Genomic DNA, 22,036 nt, shown 5'->3' with positions numbered 1-22,036 from the left:
TTTTTAATATTTTAAAAAACCAAACTTTCAACAAAGGCAACAAGGCTTCTTGCTTCACTTCCAAGCAGCCTTTGGGCTATAAAAGGAGTAGCATACTTCAGCAACAAGAGGACACACGAATTAGAACAAGAGCATAGCCATCTTTATCATAAAATTCTCTCAAAATTCCATAACTTTGTAATTTTCAAATTCTACTTTCTAATCACTATCAATACAAATAAAGCTTTCCAATCATCTTCTCAAACATCATAGAGTAAGATTGAACTCTTAACACAGGCCCATGAGAGTCGTATAAAGCATATAATGTTCTTCATGTACATATGCACTTAACTTTCATTTTCTTACTTGCAACTAATTTCCATGTAAACTAACCATATTAACATGTCTATAAGGTCTTATATGAGTGATCTGGGCTTTAACATGAGAGTTCCCACGTGAGAATAACCTTATACCATTAACACATGCATATGAGTGTTCATACTTGAATCTCTTCGAACCCACGGCTACAGGCCTCAAATTGCAAAACTAATACCACCATCGTGTTCAGGAGGTGATTTTAAGGGGATCTGGGTCACTTTCATTCATTGCTAACGCTTGTTTTTTGCAGGTTCATAAGTTGCCAAAAACTGCATTTTTTATCGTCCAAATAGGGGAGGTTAAAAACCCCCGCTATTTGAATCAAAAAACTACACTTCTGGAGGTTGAAGACGACCACGCGTCCAAGCGTGGTTCGTCAGCTCCAGCTTTGACCCTTTGACTGCATGCGTGGCCCTTTCCATGTTTCTCATTCGCTGGTCAACCAGCGTGGGCCCTAGTCAGAGAATTTGAATTCTCCTTGAATTCAGTGTGTGCTCCCTACCATCATATCATGCGCCATGAAATCTGAACCACATGATTCAATTTCCAGTTCAATCCAACGCATCACAACATGCAGCACACCATGGAACCTCAGCTCCTCACCACACAGGATTAGTATCCTTTCATATTTTCTATTTTTATTTTATTTTTATTGCAAAATTATTTAAAAATAGTTTTAAAATCAAAAAAAATTCACAAAAAATATTTTAGACTTCTAAAAATATATATTATTTTCTGAAATAAAAATATTTTATTTTTCTTCAAAATTTCAATATTTTTCATAATTAATTAGTATGTATTTATATATTTGCTTATTAATTATTTTAATTAGTCAAAAAATCATAAAAAAATTGTTCTTTGTGTTAAATATTGTTTATATATCATAAACTAATTTTGTACATATTTAGGATAATTTTATCATTAAGTTGTAATTATTGGTGTAGTTATTTGCATAATTATGTTTTTAATTAACTTAAAATATCCAAAAACAAATTTCAAAAATTCCAAAAAATTAGTTTTGTTCTAAAATCAATTAACAAACATTTTGTACATATTTTTAAACTTATTTGCTAGGTTTAATCATATTTCCATCTTTTCTTTATTTTAAATTAATTAATAATGCATTAATTATATTTAAAATAAATCACAAAAAATACAAAAATATGCCTTTTATTTCTTGCAATTTAAAATTCCTAGATAAATGTATAGGATGTCAAATTCATGTAAATAGGCTAGTTTACATTTCCCGCACAATCGATGTAATAGCGTAGATTTACTTTCTGCACTTTACATTTCCGCATTTTAATTTCCAGCACCCATATAAACTGCGTGTATGTCAAAGATAAAACTGAACCGTCAGATCACTAACTTCAAAGATAAATATCTGAATTCAATCACAATCACATTTGCACCTCCTAGGGTAACCCCTTTTCACTCTTTTCAAAATCAAAGTTACATTTCTACTGTTTCGAGTACAAAATCGAACCTTTTGTTTATATCCGACGAATGGATAGATTTTTAAAGGGAACAAGGATAAAGACCTCCTAACTCAGGGTAGACCTCCTAGTTTGCTTGCTCAAAATCAAAACAAACAAAATTCTCATATACTGTTGTTTTTCAAAATAAACTTTCCAAAAGACAATATTTTGTATACATCCAGACACGGATCATTACAAAATTAACGTTCTTTTCAAAACATCTGTCGAAAGATAAACAAGCATTTGTATATATCCGCACAAGGATCATTACAAATTCTATTTGCAAAGGTATTTCAAAAACACAGGTAAAGCATTCCGAATCAATTGAAAAGTAAAGCAAATGAGCTAAGCAAACTAAAGAGCCCATGGATAACCATGGATACAAAGGGTGCTAACACCTTCCCTTTGTATAACCTACCCCCTTACCCAGAATCTCTCAAAGGTCTTTTTTCTGTTTCTTTTATAAACCTTTCCTTCATTGGATAAAATAAAAGGTCGGTGGCGACTCTGTAAACTTTTTCAAAAGTGACGCGAAAGCGTCCGATCGACAAAAAAGGAGTCAGTTCACGTATCCCACCCACGGAGGGGTATGGCCCGAAAGGACGGTCCACAGATGGGACTGGCGGAAAAATGAGGAGAACGAAATTAGTTGTCAGGTGCATTAGGTACAAGCAATTAGGGCACAACGAATCAACTTGTAAGGTGACACCAAAAACTCAAGCTTCTCAACACCCTACTCAAGCTTCTCAACAGGCATCTCAAGCTTTTCAACATGTTGTTCAACCTTCTCAAAAGGTACTCAAACACCAAGAATTATAGGAACATAAGGAGCTTAATATACTCAAACACCAAGAACTAGAGGAACTCGAGGAAGTCAAGGTACTCATGCACCAAGAACTAGAGGAAGTCAAGGTAGTCAAGGTACTCAAGAACAGAGAACTAGAGGAACACAAGATACTCAGGGAACTCAAGGAAGACATGCTTCACATGCTAGTCAACAATCAACACTAGAAAAGCCAAAGAATTTGGGTGTTATGAGGGCTTCAACACTATTTGTACCACTTAGAGCTACAACTAGATTAAGTGCAATTGGATGACCAACTAACTTTTCACTCAAATCATGGTTATGTAAACCATATATCACATTAAAATTCCATTTGCTATTTGTCAACCGATAATCACGCTACTTAAAAGAACACTCACTTTTTTTGAACCAGTTTCATCTCGTTTGAAATTCCATAGAGAAGGTATATATTTCCCACTTCTTTCACATGTCAATGTCACAAATGCACCTCTTTTATCCGAACCATTATCGGACCTTCCGATTACAACACCAAACCCTACTTTGAATGCCTCTGTACGAATCCATTGAAGCATGTGATCACAAAATTCAAACTCTTTTTCTTTTTAAAATTGATTGCTAATTATCTACCTCTTTCACAACTACACGTGAGACATCCATAGACACAATAAGTTTAGAGAAAACATTGAGATGTAACATTTCAAATGAAAACAAAAATATAAAATACTCAACAAAATCTAAAATAGAAAATAGATGGCTGAAAAATGAGAACAAACAACTTCCGATAATACATCTCTGGATGAGTCCATAGAGAATTCAGGGATATATTTCTAGATATGACGTAACTTTTTTCAGCTTAAAAGCATGATTAATGTGAGTGAACTTTTTCTTGAAATGAATGAACTTTTTCTTGAAATCTAACTTCTTTTGCTCCTTTTGATTTGGTGAAATACAATAAATTTTGGAGTGAAAAAAATCTTAATTGAAAATAAGGTTAATAGTAATTCACCCCCCTGTAATGTTAGCAAATTTTGTTTTTCCCCCCTCCCTACCTTTTGGCAACGGTGGGGGGGGGGGGGGGGGGGTGTAAACCGAAACACTATTAACCCTTGAAAATAAAAGAGCTGTTGGAAAGGATTAATTGAAAAAAATGGATAAAGGGTCTGGTCATGCAAGGGTTCCTATAAATTTATATATTTCATCATACCTCTTCAATCTTGAATCCCCTAAATATGTATACCCAAAGTTTTCCCACAGTCAAAATAATAATGTCATAGAGATGCAAATGTGCAAGAGGACATAACATCCCCGTGTTACACATCAATACATACCAGATGTATCAGAATTGAAGAAAACGAGAAAAGAACCACAAAAAGGAAAAGAACAAAGCATCTTTAAAAGAAACAAAACAGAACTCATACCTTTTTAGCTACAAAATCAAACAAATAAACCACTAAAACCCTAACTACAAATTCAAAACCATAAATTTATAGGAGCCCTAACTACAAAATCAAAATCCTAAGTTTATAATAAAACCAAACAGAACCCATACCTCGTTAGCTTCATAACTCAGCAGTAAAACTCGATCCAGTCTATATCCTGAAAAACAAACCACAAAATCATCAAATAAACCACTAAAACCCTAACTACAAATTCAAAACCATAACTTTCTAACCGATTCACACAGTTTGAAACCCTAAAATCTCAATCCATCTGATTCGCACACCATAAATCGATTCAGACACCATTATTGTTTCGGATAACAAAAGAGAAAGAAGGGAGAAGAAGAAGAAGAAGAAGAAGAAGAGTAAAAGGAAGAGGGAGGTGGAAGCAAGAGAGGAAGAAAGAGAAAAAAGAGAGACAGAAAGAGAGATTGAGATATAGGACGAGAGAGAAAAATAGAGGATGATGTGCCAATGTTTGAAAAGTTGTATAACGGGTAAAGTTTGACAGCAAACTAACTCGGTTTGTAGAAGAAGTTTACATATAACCAATGTACCTGTAAAATGAAGATGAAGTAATGTATTTACAGCAAATGAATTAGTTGCAGCCTACGGCAACGTTAGATAGTTACCATGAGGGCACAAAAAGACCAAGAAAAGTAAAAAAGTGCTAACCGTAGAAAGATTTAAGGGAAGGGCAAAATTATATTATCCAGAACCATTAATGTTTTTATATGGTAGATAAGGTGACAATATCTTTATCCATGCTATGTAATACAACCGATACGTCCAAAAAATATATTTCTAAAATTTGGAGGGCATTTTTTATTTTTCATAAAATTCTTTTCACCTCATAGAATGTACTAAAGAAATTCCCTTCCTCATTTATTATAGACTTACTAGTTGGGCTAACTTTTCAATTGGGCAGAAAGAGCCTTTTCCAATTTAAAATTTTATTTTGTCATCCAATATAGGGCCCGTTTGTTTTGGCTTTTTTTAAAAATGATTTTTATAGTGTTACTAAATTTTGTGAAAAAATTTTTTATAAAGAGACTTTTTATAAAAGCTTCAAATGAAAATTTTGTTTGAACAGTTATTCTTAAAATGTGATTTTAGGTATTTCATCTATTTATGGGGAAAAAATTGGGATATCAAAATTTCAAAAAATCACTTAATTTTGAAGCTATTTCAAATAGATTTTCATAAAAATCATTTTTGAAATACAACTTTTTGAAAAAATTATTATTTTGACTAAGTTTTGGTCTTCAATTATGTATGTTTATGTTATAAGATGTCAAATTAAGTGTTTCATTTTAGAAAAAACGAATATAAAAAACTTAATATTTTGAAAAACTATTTTAGAAAATCTATTTTCAAAAATAGAAAGAAAAAATCAATTTTTTTAAAGCTGAAACAAACTGGCCCATAGACTTATTTTGCCAAATTTTATCAAATTATGGCACTATTTTTTCTTTGACTCAAAATTATTCCACTAAAAAAAATTAAAATATAGGTTGCTTATAGAAAACGGTAGGTGTAGATTCGTCGTTTAGCTATATATATAGAAGCGAAAACCCGAAAATAAAATTTAGTGAGGGTAAGGTCTTTCTTTGTCGCGTGCTGTTATTTTCATTTTTCTCTCGTTTTCGCTTTCTGACCGAAACCCTAACTCTGCACCGTAACCATGTCGACCAAACAAGGTAACCCTTCTTTCTTCCGAAATTCTCAATTCATGAGATTTTATAGATTTTTTATACATCAAGTTCTTCAATTTTTGTGTTTATTATTTTTTTTTGTGAAGAACCCTAAAATATAGATCTGTTGATTATGATTAAAATTTTTGATTTTTTTGAGTTTTCGATTTGTGTTATTGATTGTTTTCTGTTTGTTTTTGTGATTTCAGGTGGAAAAGCTAAGCCTTTGAAGAAGCCAAAGTCTGATAAGAAGGATTACGATGAGGTATTTCGATTTTGTTGATTTTTTTTATACATATTATATTGTTTTTTAGTAGTTCTTTATATTCTATTTGAATTGTGTTGGTGTGAAAGTTTGAAGTTTGGTGCAGTTTTGTTTTAGATTGGGTGATTTTGTTGTAGAACTCATATTCCTTTATGTTCATTCAAGACTAATAAATTTATAATTTTGATTGATCTTAATTAAATTGAATTCAATCATAATGATAATGGTAATACCTCTTTAATTTATCTCTACTTTGTATGATTGGGGAGGATTGGGAAAAAGAAGGGATATATAACTTTATGTTGTTTGAAGTAATGAAATTCGTCTATTTTGTTATGTAATCTATTTTATGATAGTGAGTTCAAATTTGAAACATGGTTCTGGATTGATGGTTTTGGATAGAACATTATGGCGAAAGTTGAACCATGTAGCCGATTCTACTTAGTGGGTGAACCCCAAATTTAATAGGTTTGATTAGAAATGATTAGCGGAGCATTAGGGGACAAATACCGTGTTTTGTAAATGACTTGCAATGGCATATTCAGATTTGCATAAGTAGGAAGCAAGAATACGATATATAATTAGGAAACAATTATGTATATATGAATGTTCAGAGCTTATGTGAAATCAATTACGATGTTTGAGTCTAGAGAAAGGTGGATTATTGATTGTTATTTGGAAATACTTTTTAGTTTTTCTTTGATTGGTAAACCATTATTCTAGGATGCTGAGTTCAATGTGAATATCAATTAAAACTTCATTACTTTTCATCCTTTTCTTCAATCCTTGAAGGCAAATACAATACCTAGAATAGGAGAGGCAACAGGGTGGGTATTACGTATACGAGAGTATGTGGAAAATTTTGTTAAAAGACTTTTCAAGAACCTATTTTATCTTCTCTTTTGGTGTTTTATTGAGATTTTTGTTGTTTTTTATGAAATTTTAGTTTCATAAATTTTGTTTCTTGTGAATTGTGTAATGATCTTGTATTTTAAATTTTTATTGGTGTTTTGTAGGTTGACATGGCTAACATCCAGAAGAAAAAGGATGAGGAGAAGGTGAGATAGCTATTTATCATTATGTTCAAATTTTCTGTTACAATAATATAATCCTTTATTTATCTGATTTTGTTGTATGCATTGAACAGGCACTAAAGGAGTTGAAAGCTAAAGCCTCACAGAAGGGATCTTTTGGAGGATCTGGCCTCAAGAAAAGTGGAAAGAAATAGAAGAGCTCTTTGTCATGATTTCATATTTTCATTATTGAGCTCTGTAATTACGATCATAAAAACTTCTCTTATTGTGTGACCTGTTTTATTGCTGATGTTAGTTCTTAATCAAAAGCATGTTATGATGATGTAATAAGTTACTGTTTTGTAGCTCTATTGTGTCTCCCTTTAGGGTTATGATAATTACATCTGTTTACTTGCTGATGTTTAGTGTTGTGGCTTTATGATACCTTTCTTGGTGATAAATGCTCTTGGTCATGGTTTAATCAACGCCGAAAAAAAGTATTGCATTGAACTGAACGAAACTTGAATCAAATTGAAATTAATGTTTTGATGTGATTAACTCCAATTCTGAAACCCCACCATATCTTAGTGAGTGAAATGTTATTGTCATTTAAAAGCAATGGTATTTAAAGCTAAAGCATCGAAAATAGGGTTTAATATACTCTTTGTCACTTTGTTTTCCCGAACTTCTGGGTTGTGATTCTAGTCAAAATAAATCGTCCAAGAAATAAATCGTCCAAGCATCTTATTAGTCTGAAATAAGATAGAGTTTATGAATTTAATTTGAAGTGGATGATTGTTGTACAATATAATTTAGGGGAAACGACACTCCTTTGAGATCTATCAAAATGACACTCAAACCTTTTAATTCTATCAATATGTACTAACATTCCATTGACATCCTCTATAGTTTTTAGCTAAAAGTCGTAAGTATAGATCATATTAACCTATGATTTTTCATCTTTCACTAAAAAAGTTTTGTTGGCATGTATAAGCTTAGTAGAGGATAGTGCATAATTCAAAATTAGGAGTGTAATATTAAGGGAGACGATTGTAATTGGTCATATAATTTAATTATAACAAAAGTGGTTTGAAAAAATACATTAGGTAAAATTATGAAATATATGGGTGTGGGTAGGTGCTCTCATTTTGAATACCTTGTTAGTTTTATAATTAAATTGTACAAAATGTAAACATCATTGAAATCCAAATGGAAAATACACAATGCTAAGTAAATCTTTGGAAATTTTAGGTTGTGCAACTGCCTAATGATCCTAATGATTCAAGTTGTTGTTCTGAGAAGCAAAATAAGGATTTATAGTCTCGAGTTCCTGATCCTAATGATTCAAGTTGTTGCTCTGAGAAGCAAAATAAGGATTTTTAGTCTCGAGTTGGAACTGAGTCACATGACTAAGTTTTTTTTCTTTTCATAATCCGACTTAATTGATCCGAAAAGGTCACCGGATTTAGATATGATTCATTGTGCTATTATGAGAGTTATATGTAATACTTGAAAAAGTATTTATTCATTTACCTCTGATCATGACAAGGTACCCTTGTTCAATGATATATAAAAGTAATACTTGAAAAAGTATTCATTCATTTACCTCTGATCATGACAAGGTACCCTTGTTCAATGATATATAAGAGTGTAATACCCCGTATATTAAAATGTAAGCATTGTTCATTTTAACCTGCACTTGTCATTTAAATATTGAAAATTTCATTTCAAGCACTTATTGCCACTGCAATCCCCCAACCACCAAGGAAAGGAGCTAAAACCCAATAATGACAAGCCACACCACTTTTTATAATTTAAAACCGGTTTATAACTTACAAACAGGTTCAAAACCAGTTTTTATATACAAATTGATTCCAAACTAATTTAAAACTGAACTTAAACTGTTTTAATAATCAACTGATTTTTTTTGTTAAAGTGATATTATAAAACTGAAGTGAACCATGAACCATTAACATCCTTATATAGTCAATTGAGTCAAACTGTCTAAGTGGTAAAGACAGGACAGTTGCATTTCAAGTAATTGACTATAAACTAGTTTTTAATCAATTAACCAACTGATTTAACCAGTTACAGTAATTTATATAATTTACCACTACACTGCCTTCTGGCAGGACTAAATTTCCCTCCTTAAGAGGAGGAGGTCCATCTCTCTGTAAATCCAAAATGAATACTCAAATACTCGAATCAACATCAAAGGTGGATCTTAAAACTTTCAATCAAGGTCCATCAAACTGCAGGAAAAAATAGCCTGAAAAAAATATACTTTGGTATACTACCCCAACCAAATATCAGTAGCACTTAAACAATTTATCATTTTTTGCAGGGTAAATTAAACTCATGGTATACAATGCAAACGGCTGGTCGAAAAAATTGAAGAAAGCTCGAACATCATTTCTTATTCATATAATGGCCTAATATTACATTAAGTTCAGCAAGCAAGCAGGACTACCCTAGTGACATATCAAGATAACTGCAAAACTCAAGACAAGTCATTTACTAAAAGCTATTACTGTTCTGGCTCCTCAGGATCTTCCTCTTCCTCTTTCTTTTCTTCCTCTTCTTCATCCTCTTCCGGAGGATCTGCAGGCATTGGAGGTGGCAAAGGTGTCTTCATCGGACTAAACTGAGGAAAAATATCCGGTCTTCGTCCTGGCCTAGGCTTATCCCACTCCTGTCAGTAAACATATTAAAAAATATATCAGCTTGAGTACTTGAATGACAACAAGTTAACAAGAAAAAGAATTCAAAGCCTCACAAAAACCTAATATCGCCCAAACCGAATTTGAATATTACAATCAGAGCCAATACATAATTATAGATGAGTAGTGCGGTTAATTGGACAAACCATCAGGCCAGAATCAATAATAAAATATTATCCAAGCCCGAATCTGGTTATTACTATCAAAGTTGCCTGATTATCTACACAAAATAATAGTTGAAATTTCTCTCATAAATCTCATCGAATTAAAAACCCTATCACAAACCGCCAAACACAAACAATTCAAAGACTGGAATTCAATGAAACTGAAATTGAAATCGAAAAGAAGAAATGGAAAATCTTACGGCTGGGAATTCGAGAGGCGAACGACGAGTCATCTTCTCTTCATCAGGAGCCATACGAACGACATGCCTCGAAGAACGCGAACGGGGAATGGTAGAGATGATAAACGGTAATCGACAGTTACAAGAAGAAGAAGAAGAAGGAGGATTAGGTTTAAGCGAAGAAGAAGAGAGAGGAGTGAGAATGGGGTTTAGGGTGAAGAAAGCCATTGTTGTGTTTTCCTCAACTCTTGCCGCACCCAATCCAAATCCCTACCTTTCGTTCCCTTTTCTTATGTTATGTTATGCTATGTAGTTATTTCTTCCACTTTAAATATAAAAAAAAAAAATGTTAAAATATTTTTTTTATTGTTTAACTTGTTTTTTTATGTCAAATTATATTTCTTATAGGTTAGTTTAATCCAACCGACTCAAATATAAAAAATTTGATTTTGGAAATTGTGTTTTGATTTTGTATTTGATGAAAGTATATTCCAGAAGGTATTTGACATCCTTTTTAGAGACACCTCCAAGTCATGTTTGGAAGTGGATGATTAGCATTGAACTTGATTCAGACAATTCAATCTCAATTCGGGCGGTCAATGTTTTAATTGATGTAAGTCGCATTGTAAAATCCGTCTTAGTGGATTGGATTAGTAGTTCTTCGTCGATTCTATAAAACTAGACTCGGAAATGAGGAGTACTAGTAGACGGTGGACGTTCGTTATGCTAACCACCTCCTGAGTTCTACATGGCTTGTGGAACTAGGGTATCAACATTCACATATTGTGTGAAGCTGGATGAGCTTCGTTTTCTCTTTGTTTTACTTATCTGATACGCGAATATAGTGTTAGTAGAACTAGGATATTTTAGAAACCTTTTGACCCAGTAGACTTATCGTTTAGTTAGGACTCTGCTGAGATGATTGTATCTCACCACATGTTTAATATTTCATATATTCAGACGCAAGACAAAGGAAAAGGCAAGGTGTCATGAAGGGTTTGAAGACTATGTTATCTCTTTTGTGTTTTTTCGCTGTTGTTGCAACGCAAAAAATACCCAAGCGTAATAAACGCTCAAAATACAACAAAGTCGCAACCAAAGTTTATTTATTCCAAAAGGAAAGGAAAAATATTGATAAAACCCTAAAAGAACAAAAATATGGTATTCACAACTAAATTCAAGTTCGGGAATCAGTTATACAGGGGAAAAGTATTAACACGCATCACATCCATTGTACTCAATGGGAATCGTTTAGTTAATTTTGGAAAAGGTGTTGGCATTCGTTAATTTGCTTTCTTCTAATTATGGTGGGATATTTACATAAATAAAGAAAGGGGAAAACTAAGGTTTTTATTAGGATTTCTAACAAGATGTTGAATCTCGCTCCTACTTATTCTCAAGTGCGATAGGGAACTCAAAACTATGTAGTTCTGGGTAGCAAATATTTGTGGGTTTGTCGATTTTGGCGAAAGATTCTCATATCACATTCAAGCGAAAAACATTGCTTGTAACCCAGTCATGGGAATAAGGAACATTGTGTGTCTCTCGCATCTAGAATGGATAAAACATAATTTGGATTCTCGCAGATTATGCCTAATCACATTCAAGCAGACAACATTTCTTTCTACTTGCACATAGGAGGAATTAAGCGTTAATTCGAGCTTAGCATCAAAATTGATGAAGTGTCATTCATCGAGCTAAGGCGGAAAAAGAGTTTCATTAGTTGAGATTGTTTGTATATGAAATACGAGTAATCGGCACAAGCAAAGTGTACACTAAGCCTCTGATATTCGAGATTTCAAAAGGATGCTGATCGGTCGCCATTTTAACCTAATTTTCATCATGTATTCGGTCTAAATATTTCAATTCGGTAACACTTTGATCAGAGTTTTATTGTTTTTGTTTAGGTATCTCATGTTTGATTGCTTTTATATTTTCTTTGCATTATGTTTTAATTTGAGTTATCTAGATGCTTTTAATGCCGTTTGGTTAGTTTTGTTCACTTTCAGTTTTGGTTGAATGGTCTAAGGCGCGAACACAATAATGAATGAAGATAGGAGAGATCGAAAGTTGAAATAATGAAGAAAACTGGAGCTAACACGGCCCGTGTCTCCTGACACGGCCCGTGCTAGAAGATGGAGTCCTCCCATACAAAAACTAGGGGGCTGACACGGGTGGTCGTGTGGCTTGGCACGGCCCGTGTCAGCAGTGCTGAGCAATTAAAGAATTTCAAGTGGAAGCCAACACGGCCGGCCGTGTTGCTTGGCACGACCCGTGTTGGCAGGCGCTTCAAGTTTCATATTTTTGGGTTTTTGTCATTCAATTTAAGTGTAAGGGTACTTTAGACATTCTAGGAGGCTGAGATTTGTTCTAAAACTATTTAGGTTAGTTTTTGAAAATGATTTGAGACTTTTGCATCATACGATAGAAAATCACACAAGAGAGAAGATCGCTTCATCAAGAGTTTTAGAGACGGGGAGATTCAAGGGTTTCCACCATTGAAGATTAAAGTCACCATTATTTTTTAGTAATGTCTAAATTCTTGATTATGTCTTTCTTGAATATTATGAGAGGCTAAACCCCCCAATGCCAGGGGGTGGTCCTTATTTGATTTTGTAATAACTATGAAGTTGTAATTTCTTCAATACATTGGTTTATATTATTCAGTTAAATTATGCAATGTTCTTCGTGTTTTCTTTATCGGTCAAATAAGGATTAATTGACGGCTAACAATGCAGGACTGTAGTTGTTAGGGATTGTGCATAATTTGATTATAGTAGATATCAGCTAGGACTAGGGATACCCTTTAATTGCTACATAATCTTGATAAAATAAAAGCTTGGTTTCAATTTAGGTTCCTAAGGACTTAGGATTTAGGTTGAAAGACCAAAGGTTTTCTCACTAAGGGCTTAGGAGAGAACATACTAAGGATGTGGTAATTGAATGTTATGAACGTGTTAAAGAGATCTCAATTCAGAGTGTTGCAAGCCAAATCATCCACTCACCCTAGCATGTCATATATTTGATAGTAAAAATCAATTTTCGTATTTCTTTTTCTTGTTCAGGATTTTATCCAACCAAATCAAAACCTTAGTTTTTGTTCAATTGAATCAATTTTATAAATTGTATTTCCATGTAGTCCTCGAGATCGATATTTGGGTTAAAACCCACTATTACTACATCGGTAAAAATAGTACACTTGCTATTTTTCATATCAGATGCGCATCCAATTGTCCTTTTTCATCCATGTTGGTGTTTACAGTGATTTCTGGTAAAACAATCGTTAGTCTTCCAAATTGAATATTTTGGTAACTTACAGGATCGACTAGGTTGATCCTAGGACATGTGTCTAAATTCAATTATCCCTATAGTTGGTTTCATGTTCTAGTGTTACTTTGTTTCTATGAAAATGAAAAGACTTTCCCAAATATTATGACTATTTGAAAATGTAAATAAACACAACTTCGACTATAAATTCTAGATGACTGGAATTTAATGGTTTAGACTGGAAAACTTAAAGGAAGGTATAAAATGCATAAACAAACTCTAAACGTAAAGATTTCGACTGAAAAGTAAAAGGAATCGAAAGGTAGATTATAAACTTGTGTTGATAAAGTAAAAACAAACTTTGAAAGACAATGATGGTGTTTCTTATACGCACATTCTCAGCAAAAACTCGTTTTTCTACGCTGGTACTTTGAGTGTATTTGAGTGATTTTTGTACACAATGAACACCCCGAATCCTAACATTAAGATCCATATTTATACTAATTCGACCATAACAGTCTTTCTTTAACGAAATGCCACGTTGTCCTTTTGCATGCGCTTCGATTCTCTGAGACTTCCACGTGTCCCTCTGGCTAAAATGAATCACTTTGAAGTTCAAAACCTTCCCGCTCGAAGTTCTGAAGTGAGAACAACGTGAATGTCGAAACGTATCTTTAAAATATCTCGAAATATTCTAAGTCTTTCACTTCTTCGACTTCGAAGACATTTTAACTTGGGCCCCACTTCGACATAGAAAAAATCTTCCTCATGAAGAAGCTCGAAATAGCCTTACAAAGCGACTCTCCCCACCTACTCCTTCGAAGCATAATAATTAGAATATCTTGTTTCTACCTGTCGAAATCTCCAGCTAACAGTTGGATTTATGAAAATTATCTTTGTGAAATACGAGTAACCGTTTGGAACAAAGTGTACACTTTACACTCGTTTACTCGGGGTTTCAAAAGGATGTGAATCCAACTATCCTTTTTAATCCAAGTTGTATTCAAAGAGATTTGAAGATTTCTGAAGTTTGGAAAATTGACTTAATGTTGATCAAGCGTTTGATTTTTGAATCGATAAAAATTTTGATTGCGAAATGGTTAGGAAAAATGGCTTGATGTTAATCAAGCATTTTTTATTTTTAAAAAGATTGATTTTATTTACAAATGGATGTTAAGCAATTGATTTTCATTTGGAAAGGTTTTTGTGTGATTTTGAAAAATGTACTTGGTTCCAGGGGCGGATCCACTTATATTGTGTTGGGAGCTCATGCCCCCACAACAACAAAATTTTCTATAGTCAATTAGTATTAATTATTTTTCCAGCCCCCATATAATAACTACCCCCATTAACTTATATTTATCCACCACTACAATTTTAACTCTTCAATTTCTTTTTTAATTAATACAATTTATTTGTTCTATATATATTTTTTAGTTATTTTGACTTTTCAAATCCAATTACAATCTCCATTCGTTCTCTCTCTTAACTCTACTCACATTTTCTCACAATTTTTACGGAGAGTTCAACTTTTGTTTCTTCTTCCACCATTATTTTCTTTCAAGAGTTCAAATTCAACATCGATTTGATTTTGTGGCTTTGTCTACTACCACTACCATTTGAGTCATTTACAACTAATATTTAGAGGTATGTTTTTTCTTAATTAATTTTATTTTTTTCTTTTATTTCTCTTGAACATTGTAAAATTATAGAAATAGTTTTTTATTTGGTGTTTATTAAGAAAAACTTAACCTTGTTAACCAGGAGAGAGGAAACAAATTTTATGTTATCATCCAAATAACCGAGATAACATTCGAAAAGCTTATTTGCAAAAAGGATCTTGTCAACCAAGAGATCGTGATTTTCCAAAAAAAAATTGGACCTCTTTTTCGGAAGTTTAAACCTAATTGATTTTCAGATTTCGGTAATTGGTTAGAATATAGTGTGTCAAAAGATGCTCTATTTTGTTTATGTTATCTTACGAGATTCGATATTAGAGAACAAAAAAATGGTGATGCTTTTTCAATTGACGGTTTTTCAAATTGGAAGAAAAAGGAAAGGTTGGATATACATGTTGGAAACTTTAATAGTGCTCACAATCAAGCTTGGAGAAGTTGTGAGGCCTTAATGAATAAAAAACAACATATTGAAGTTGCTATTAGTAAACAAATCAGACTTAATGATAAGAGAATATATGATTGATTTGACTTCAACAATTGATTGTATTCGATGCCTATTGAAGCAAATATAATCATTCCGCGGACATGATGAGTAAGTTAATTCCAAAAATCAAGGTAATTTTCTTGAGCTTATACATTTAGTTTCAAAACATGATAAAGAGTTTGATATGATTCAAAAAAATGCATGTGGAAATATCGAACTAGAAAGCATATTGTGTATTCAATGATATATTTACTTTTGATGCTAGCTTTGATTTTACTTGGTGCATTTGCAACTGTTATAAGATCTTTTTCTACCATGAATTTTGGGAAGAATGATTTGCGCAATCGTATGGGATATGAGTGGTTGAATGATTTTTTAGTTACATATATAGAGAGTGACATATTTGATAATGTGGACAATGAAAAAATCATTGAACATTTTAAAAATATGGAAACTCGTAAAGGACAATGATAAGCTCTTGTGTATTATAATTTTTTTGTCGTTATAGTATGTATTTTGAAATAATTTGAAGTATTTTTCTTTATTCAAAATATATCTATCACTTTTAGCCCTCACTACAGGAAATCTCCAGACACCTAATTTTTGAACTAAACAATTGATGTATCTACTTAAAACAAATTTGGTGCGAAACAAGCTTGTTGTGCCAAATTTCATCCTTCAAGGAAGTTAGTCGCATAATTATAAAATTCGTAGCTTAAGTCCAAAACTCAGTTCTGTAAATATGTTATTTCACGGCTCTAAAAATATTTTCAATGAGAGAATAAATTGTCGAAAATTATCTGTTAAGTTGTTACAACACATAGGACACCACAAATATATTGTTGTTTTGTATGATTTTCTCTATGTAGCACTACTCATATTGTGTTTGAAATGTGATTTAATTGGTCATGATATAAATGTTTTTTGAGGATATAGAATTGAAGATATTGTAATCAATAGTATTTTGAAACAATAAATTAGGTATATCAATATGACAAAAATAATTTAGGAGTAACATGATAAGAAGTTCAACGACAAATCCTAAGAAAACTACTACTGATTATTAGTCTCGCCATATCTAAAAAGATATGATACAAATAATAGAATTTTCTTAAAATGATAGAAGAAAAAGAATGAGTTTATTAATATTTTAATGCGAGATTGTTGTGGGAACATAAAATATTACTTGAAAAAATAATTTTTCAATCGACATCTCTATAAGGAAACAAAAAAACAATGAAGAAACAAATGTTATCTTAAATGAATCTTACTTTCCTTCCGTGTATTTATACTATTACGGATGGTATCAACTGTCAATAAAGAAACAATATCTTAATGTAACTATATCTATCATCTTTCCTATTGTAAGTTATACAAATTAAAAACAAATAAGGAACGATTTTATTGAATATAGTTATCATCTTTCCTAGAATATGTTAGACAAAATTAGGAATTCATTTATTCCCCTTAATCTGTGATTATTAGCCTTAAATATTGTAACAACTTTGTATTTATTGAAAATGAATGGAAAAGAATGAAACGAAAGTTGCTGACATGGTATCAAAACTTATTTTTTATTCTCCTTGAACGACTCGTCACTTCCAGAGTCGATATCCCAAAAGTTTTGGAGATTGTTTTAATTTTTAACTTTTCGTTTTGTTGAAGAAATAATTTCTTTCGATGGATGGCTAATTTTCTCTCTGCTTGTCGTTTCTCATTCTGTGTGCTTGAATATCGAGATTGGATCATATTCTACTTTGGTTGATTCTCTCGTTGTTGGTTGGGGTATTGGGCACATATACGCTTCCTTTTCCTCTCTCTTTGTTATGACTTGGATTTCTCGAATGTTTGATAAAATGGTTCAATTAAACTTGTGAAATCTTGTTATTTGGGACTTGTTAAGCAACACCCCATTTGTTTGCTCTTGAAATTCCCTCTTTCGATTCATGTCCATGTTCGTTTCGAAATCGTTTTTTATAATTAAAGCATGAACTGCTTGATTTTCTATGTTGTCTATTGATTTTTGTCTTTACGATTCTCAATTTTTAAAACGATAGATAATTTGTTTTGTCACTTAAATCACATGTTATAAAAAATGTCAAAAGTGGGATTTGAACCCACGCCCTCTCACGAAGACCAGAACTTGAGTCTGGCGCCTTAGACCACTCGGCCATCCTGACTTGAATGTTAATTTATCGAACTATGTTAATATATCACTAAACACTAATTTCGTAAGAATGAATCAACATGCATGAAAATATTTTGTATCTACATTGTTTACTTAGTAGTGATTATGTGACATTTTATCTCTATATTACAAATTTGATATTTAATAGTTGAACTTACACATGGTAATAAGATTTTACCTTAACTCCACTACTATCACCTTTTATTTTTCCATTTTTAGAAATATGTACTGACCTCTTAAGTTTTTGTCCTAAAGTAACTGAGTTATGTACTCTTACCAAAATATTTTTTTGAATAAAACATGTTTATTCAATTTCATTAATAAGAATATTTTGGATACATGTAGGATTACTAATCAAAATTTGAAAACTATGTTGAAATTTTCCTAGTCTTGTAAGAGAATATGGTAACTCGTAGGCATGCTTCATAAGAAACTCTACCTTAGTGTTTTCTGCATAAATTATTCATAAGACAATGATAACTATAGAAATAATACCAAAGTCAATATTTTCTTTTTTTCTTATGAGACCGTTCAACAGCCCTTATGGAATATAATTCAAATCCAAGCATACCCAAATGCATTTATTAATTCTATTTTAATGTTGATAACAAACTCAGAACTTTATCACATGTCTACATCATTGAGACTAGCTATTTATTCATTTTTTCCCACACACAATGACCTAAATCGTTTGGAATACACATACCGTTTCATAGTCAATGATAATTTGGCGAAAAAGGATGAATTAATATATAATTATAGATGACCCGACGCCTAGTTTTTGAACTAAACAGTCGATGTATCTACTTAAATCAAATTTGGTGCGTCACTAGCTTGTTGTGCCAAATTTTATCCTTCGAGGAAGTTAATCGCATAATTATAAAATTAGTAGCTTAAGTCCAAAACTCAGTTCTAAAATATGTTATTTTACAGCTCTAAATATATTTTCAACGAGAGAATAAATTATAGAAAATTATCTTTGTCAAGTTGTTACAACACATAGGACACCATAAATATATTGTTGTTTTGTATGATTTTCTCTATGTAGAAATACTCGTATTGTGTTTGAAATGTGATTTAGTTGGTCATGATATAAATGTTCTTTGAGGATATAGAGTTGAAGATATTGTAATCAATAATAATTTGAAACAATAAATTAGGTATATAAATATGACAAAAATAATTTAGGAGTAAAATGATAAGAACTTCAACAACAAATCCTAAGAATACTACTGATTGTTAGTCTAGCCATATCCTAAAAGGTATTATACAAATAATAGAATTTTCTTAAAATGATAGAAGAAAAAGAATGAGTTTATCTATATTTTAATGCGAGATTCTTGTGGGAACACATGATATTACTTGAAAAAATAACTTTTCAATCGACATCTCTATCAACTATAAAGTATGTTGTGTATTCCCCATTATAATAAGGAAACAAGAAAACAATGAAGAAACAAATGTTATCTTAAATGAATCTTTCTTTCCTTCAGTGTATTTGTACTATTACTGATGGTATCAACTGTCAATCAAGAAACAATATCATAATGTAACTATATTTATCATCTTTCCTATTGTAAGTTATACAAATTAAAAACAAATAAGGAACTGCTTTATTGAATATAGTTATCATCTTTCCTAGAATATGTTAGACAAAACTAGGAGTTCATTTATTCCCCTTAATCTATGAATATTAGCCTTAAATATTGTAACAAATTTGTATTTATTGAAAATGAATGGAAAAGAATGAAACGAAAGTTGCTGACATGGTATCAGAACTTAATTTTTATTCTCCTTGAACGACTCGTCACTTCCAGAGTCGATTTCCCAAAAGTTTTGGAGATTGTTTTAATTTTTAACTTTTCGTTTTGTTGAAGAAATAATTTCTTTCGATGGATGGCTAATTTTCTCTCTGCTTGTCGTTTCTCATTCTGTGTGCTTGAATATCGAGATTGGATCATATTCTACTTTGGTTGATTCTCTCGTTGTTGGTTGGGGTATTGGGCACATATACGCTTCCTTTTCCTCTCTCTTTGTTATGACTTGGATTTCTCGAATGTTTGATAAAATGGTTCAATTAAACTTGTGAAATCTTGTTATTTGGGACTTGTTAAGCAACACCCCATTTGTTTGCTCTTGAAATTCCCTCTTTCGATTCATGTCCATGTTCGTTTCGAAATCGTTTTTTATAATTAAAGCATGAACTGCTTGATTTTCTATGTTGTCTATTGATTTTTGTCTTTACGATTCTCGATTTTTAAAACTCTTGAAATTCCCTCTTTCGATTCATGTCCATGTTCGTTTCGAAATCGTTTTTTATAATTAAAGCATGAACTGCTTGATTTTCTATGTTGTCTATTGATTTTTGTCTTTACGATTCTCGATTTTTAAAACGATAGATAATTTGTTTTGTCACTTAAATCACATGTTATAAAAAATGTCAGAAGTGGGATTTGAACCCACGCCCTCTCACGAAGACCAGAACTTGAGTCTGGCGCCTTAGACCACTCGGCCATCCTGACTTGAATGTTAATTTATCGAACTATGTTAATATATCACTAAACACTAATTTCGTAAGAATGAATCAACATGCATGAAAATATTTTGTATCTACATTGTTTACTTAGTAGTGATTATGTGACATTTTATCTCTATATTACAAATTTGATATTTAATAGTTGAACTTACACATGGTAATAAGATTTTACCTTAACTCCACTACTATCACCTTTTATTTTTCCATTTTTAGAAATATGTACTGACCTCTTAAGTTTTTGTCCTAAAGTAACTGAGTTATGTACTCTTACCAAAATATTTTTTTGAATAAAACATGTTTATTCAATTTCATTAATAAGAATATTTTGGATACATGTAGGATTACTAATCAAAATTTGAAAACTATGTTGAAATTTTCCTAGTCTTGTAAGAGAATATGGTAACTCGTAGGCATGCTTCATAAGAAACTCTACCTTAGTGTTTTCTGCATAAATTATTCATAAGACAATGATAACTATAGAAATAATACCAAAGTCAATATTTTCTTTTTTTCTTATGAGACCGTTCAACAGCCCTTATGGAATATAATTCAAATCCAAGCATACCCAAATGCATTTATTAATTCTATTTTAATGTTGATAACAAACTTAGAACTTTATCACATGTCTACATCATTGAGACTAGCTATTTATTCATTTTTTCCCACACACAATGACCTAAATCGTTTGGAATACACATACCGTTTCATAGTCAATGATAATTTGGCGAAAAAGGATGAATTAATATATAATTATAGATGACCCGACGCCTAGTTTTTGAACTAAACAGTCGATGTATCTACTTAAATCAAATTTGGTGCGTCACTAGCTTGTTGTGCCAAATTTTATCCTTCGAGGAAGTTAATCGCATAATTATAAAATTAGTAGCTTAAGTCCAAAACTCAGTTCTAAAATATGTTATTTTACAGCTCTAAATATATTTTCAACGAGAGAATAAATTATAGAAAATTATCTTTGTCAAGTTGTTACAACACATAGGACACCATAAATATATTGTTGTTTTGTATGATTTTCTCTATGTAGAAATACTCGTATTGTGTTTGAAATGTGATTTAGTTGGTCATGATATAAATGTTCTTTGAGGATATAGAGTTGAAGATATTGTAATCAATAATAATTTGAAACAATAAATTAGGTATATAAATATGACAAAAATAATTTAGGAGTAAAATGATAAGAACTTCAACAACAAATCCTAAGAATACTACTACTGATTGTTAGTCTAGCCATATCCTAAAAGGTATTATACAAATAATAGAATTTTCTTAAAATGATAGAAGAAAAAGAATGAGTTTATCTATATTTTAATGCGAGATTCTTGTGGGAACACATGATATTACTTGAAAAAATAACTTTTCAATCGACATCTCTATCAACTATAAAGTATGTTGTGTATTCCCCATTATAATAAGGAAACAAGAAAACAATGAAGAAACAAATGTTATCTTAAATGAATCTTTCTTTCCTTCATGTCGCGGGGAAAAATCGTTGTCTTTTTTGGATGAGACACCTGATGCCTTCTTTGGGCTCGAGTGCTCAAAAAATGATTTTTCTTTTGTACGGACCAAACTTTTTATTGTTTCCAAAAGAGGAAAAGGAAAAAAGTTGCAATAAACTTAAAAGTGGGGGAGAGATCTTGGGTAAGAGGGTTGGTTATACGAAGGGAAGGTATTAGCACCCAACGTATCTATAGTACTCTATAGGTTTCTTTGTTTTATTTATTCCATTCTTGAGAGGTTCTTGTGAAAT

General features: G+C 31.7%; 1 protein-coding gene, 1 long non-coding RNA gene and 2 other non-coding genes across 4 annotated transcripts; 1 reads left to right on the top strand and 3 right to left on the bottom strand.

Annotated features, from left to right (window-relative positions):
* Window positions 1–5,735: 5,735 nt before the first annotated feature.
* LOC131601217 (uncharacterized) lies at window positions 5,736–7,097 on the top strand. Its single transcript, XR_009283594.1, has 3 exons — window positions 5,736–5,779; window positions 5,983–6,038; window positions 7,055–7,097. It is a non-coding gene; the product is annotated as an uncharacterized LOC131601217 (long non-coding RNA).
* Window positions 7,098–9,442: 2,345 nt separating this feature from the next.
* On the bottom strand, window positions 9,443–10,427 carry LOC131601216 (uncharacterized). The gene is made up of 2 exons (XM_058872991.1): window positions 10,136–10,427; window positions 9,443–9,743 (listed from the first exon to the last, which is right to left on the bottom strand). The coding sequence occupies exons 1-2, from the start codon at window positions 10,340–10,342 to the stop codon at window positions 9,579–9,581; spliced, it is 372 nt and encodes a 123-aa protein (XP_058728974.1). The 5' UTR covers window positions 10,343–10,427; the 3' UTR covers window positions 9,443–9,578.
* Window positions 10,428–17,640: 7,213 nt separating this feature from the next.
* On the bottom strand, window positions 17,641–17,724 carry TRNAL-CAA (transfer RNA leucine (anticodon CAA)). Its single transcript has one exon. It is a non-coding gene; the product is annotated as a tRNA-Leu (tRNA).
* Window positions 17,725–20,170: 2,446 nt separating this feature from the next.
* TRNAL-CAA (transfer RNA leucine (anticodon CAA)) lies at window positions 20,171–20,254 on the bottom strand. The gene has a single exon. It is a non-coding gene; the product is annotated as a tRNA-Leu (tRNA).
* Window positions 20,255–22,036: the final 1,782 nt, after the last annotated feature.

This window comes from Vicia villosa, linkage group LG5 (assembly GCF_029867415.1).
Source record: "Vicia villosa cultivar HV-30 ecotype Madison, WI linkage group LG5, Vvil1.0, whole genome shotgun sequence".
Classification (NCBI taxonomy): Eukaryota; Viridiplantae; Streptophyta; class Magnoliopsida; order Fabales; family Fabaceae; genus Vicia; species Vicia villosa.
This window is presented reverse-complemented; position numbering and strand designations above follow the sequence as displayed.